Below are 1,630 nucleotides of genomic sequence, written 5' to 3'. Positions count from 1 at the left end.
GAAAAATCCCACCCAGGGGAGGGGGAAAAATCCCACCCCGGAAAAAGGGAAAAATCCCACCCCGGAAAAAGGGAAAAATCCCACCCTGGAGAGGGGGAAACCCCGGAAAAAGGGAAAAATCCCACCCTGGAGAGGGGGAAAAATCCCACCCCGGAGCCCCCCTCCTCCCGCATCCATCCCGGCGTTCCCGTTCCAACCCTCACCCTCATCTGATGCAGGACGCTTTCTGTTCCCAAAATATTGTATCGCTTCTCCCGGTTTTCCTGGGTGTGGTTTTGTGCCCACTGGGTTTTCCCCGAGCCCGGCAATCCCACCATCAGCAGCACCTGCAGGGGGGCGGGAGGGGAAAAAAAAACCCAACCCAACCCAAATATGACGGAACCGCTCCGGAATTCCTACGGGATGGATAAGTAGGAACGCGGGGAATCTCACCTCGCACTCCTCTTTTGGGGGGGGGGAGCGGGGTGCGGACGCGGTCCTCCGCGGGGACGGCGTGGATGAAGACGTAGTCGCGGGGCGGGGGGAAGAAGGGCTCTTCCTTCTGGCCGAAGTTGAGCTCCACGGCGCAGTTTTTGCAGAGGACGTGGGGCAGGAGGGCTCTGGAGGCCAGGGATTCCTTCCCGATCCGAAAAGCCGCTCCCAAATCCTCTCCGTTCTTGGAAAAGGAAAGTTCCACCAGCTCCTCGCCCTCGAAGTTCTGCCCGGCGGGAAAGAAAAGAGGAAACAGACCCCGCGGGGGGGGAGGAAAACTCCTTCGCGTTTTCCTCTTTCCGCTTCCTTTCCCTTTTCCAGCTCCTTTCCCTTCCCCCCCTCCTTTCCCTTTCCCTTTTTTCCCCTCCCTTCCCTTTCAGCTCCTTTCCCTTCCCCCCCTCCTTTCCCTTTCCCTTTTTTCCCCTCCCTTCCCTTTCCCACCTCCTTTCCCTTTTCCCACCTTTTTCCCACCTCCTTTCCTTTTTCCCCTCTCCTTTTCCTTTTCCCCTCTCTCTTCCCTTGTCCTTTTCCACCTCCTTTTCCTTTCCCTTTTTCCACCTCCTTTCCCTTTTCCCACCTTTTTCCCACCTCCTTTCCTTTTTCCCCTCTCCTTTTCCTTTTCCCCTCTCTCTTCCCTTGTCCTTTTCCACCTCCTTTTCCTTTCCCTTCCCCCCCTTTCCCTTTTTCCTTCTCCCTTTTCCTTTTCCTGCTCCTTTCCCTTTTCCCACTTCCTTTCCCTTTCCCTTTTCCCACCTCCTTTCCCTTTTTCCCCTCGTTTTCCCACCTCCCTTCTCTTTTCCTTTCCCACGTCCTTTTCCTTTCCCTTTTCCACCTCCTTTTCCCAACTCCTTTCCCTTTTCCCCCCCTTTCCCTTTTCCCCCCACCCTTCTCTTCTCCCACCTCCTTTCCCTTTTCCTTTTCCACTTCCTTTCCCTTTCCCCCTCCTTTCCCTTTCCCTTTTTCCCCCTCCTTTCCCTTTCCCTTTTCCCTCTCCTTTCCCTTCCCCTCCTCTTTTCCCTTTTCCCACTTCCTTTCCCTTTTCCATCTCCCTTCCCTTTCCATTTTCCCACCTCCTTTCTCTTTTCCTTTTCCACTTCCTTTCCCTTTTCCCTCTCCTTTCCCTTTCCCCTCTCCTTTCCCTTTCCCTTTTCCCTCTCCT

General features: G+C 54.9%; 1 protein-coding gene across 1 annotated transcript in view; it reads right to left on the bottom strand.

The window, feature by feature from the left end:
* LOC104075396 (heterogeneous nuclear ribonucleoprotein U-like protein 2) overlaps positions 1 to 697 on the bottom strand; it is a gene marked incomplete at both ends in the record, with an annotated part of 2,001 nt that extends 1,304 nt beyond the window's left edge. The window contains 2 exon segments of the mRNA XM_009575875.1: positions 204 to 346; positions 460 to 697. Coding sequence (XP_009574170.1) covers positions 204 to 346; positions 460 to 697 — 381 coding nt within the window.
* Positions 698 to 1,630: the final 933 nt, after the last annotated feature.

The sequence above is a fragment of the Fulmarus glacialis genome, unplaced genomic scaffold (genome assembly GCF_000690835.1).
Source record: "Fulmarus glacialis isolate BGI_N327 unplaced genomic scaffold, ASM69083v1 scaffold37754, whole genome shotgun sequence".
Lineage (NCBI taxonomy): Eukaryota > Metazoa > Chordata > Aves > Procellariiformes > Procellariidae > Fulmarus > Fulmarus glacialis.
This window is presented reverse-complemented; position numbering and strand designations above follow the sequence as displayed.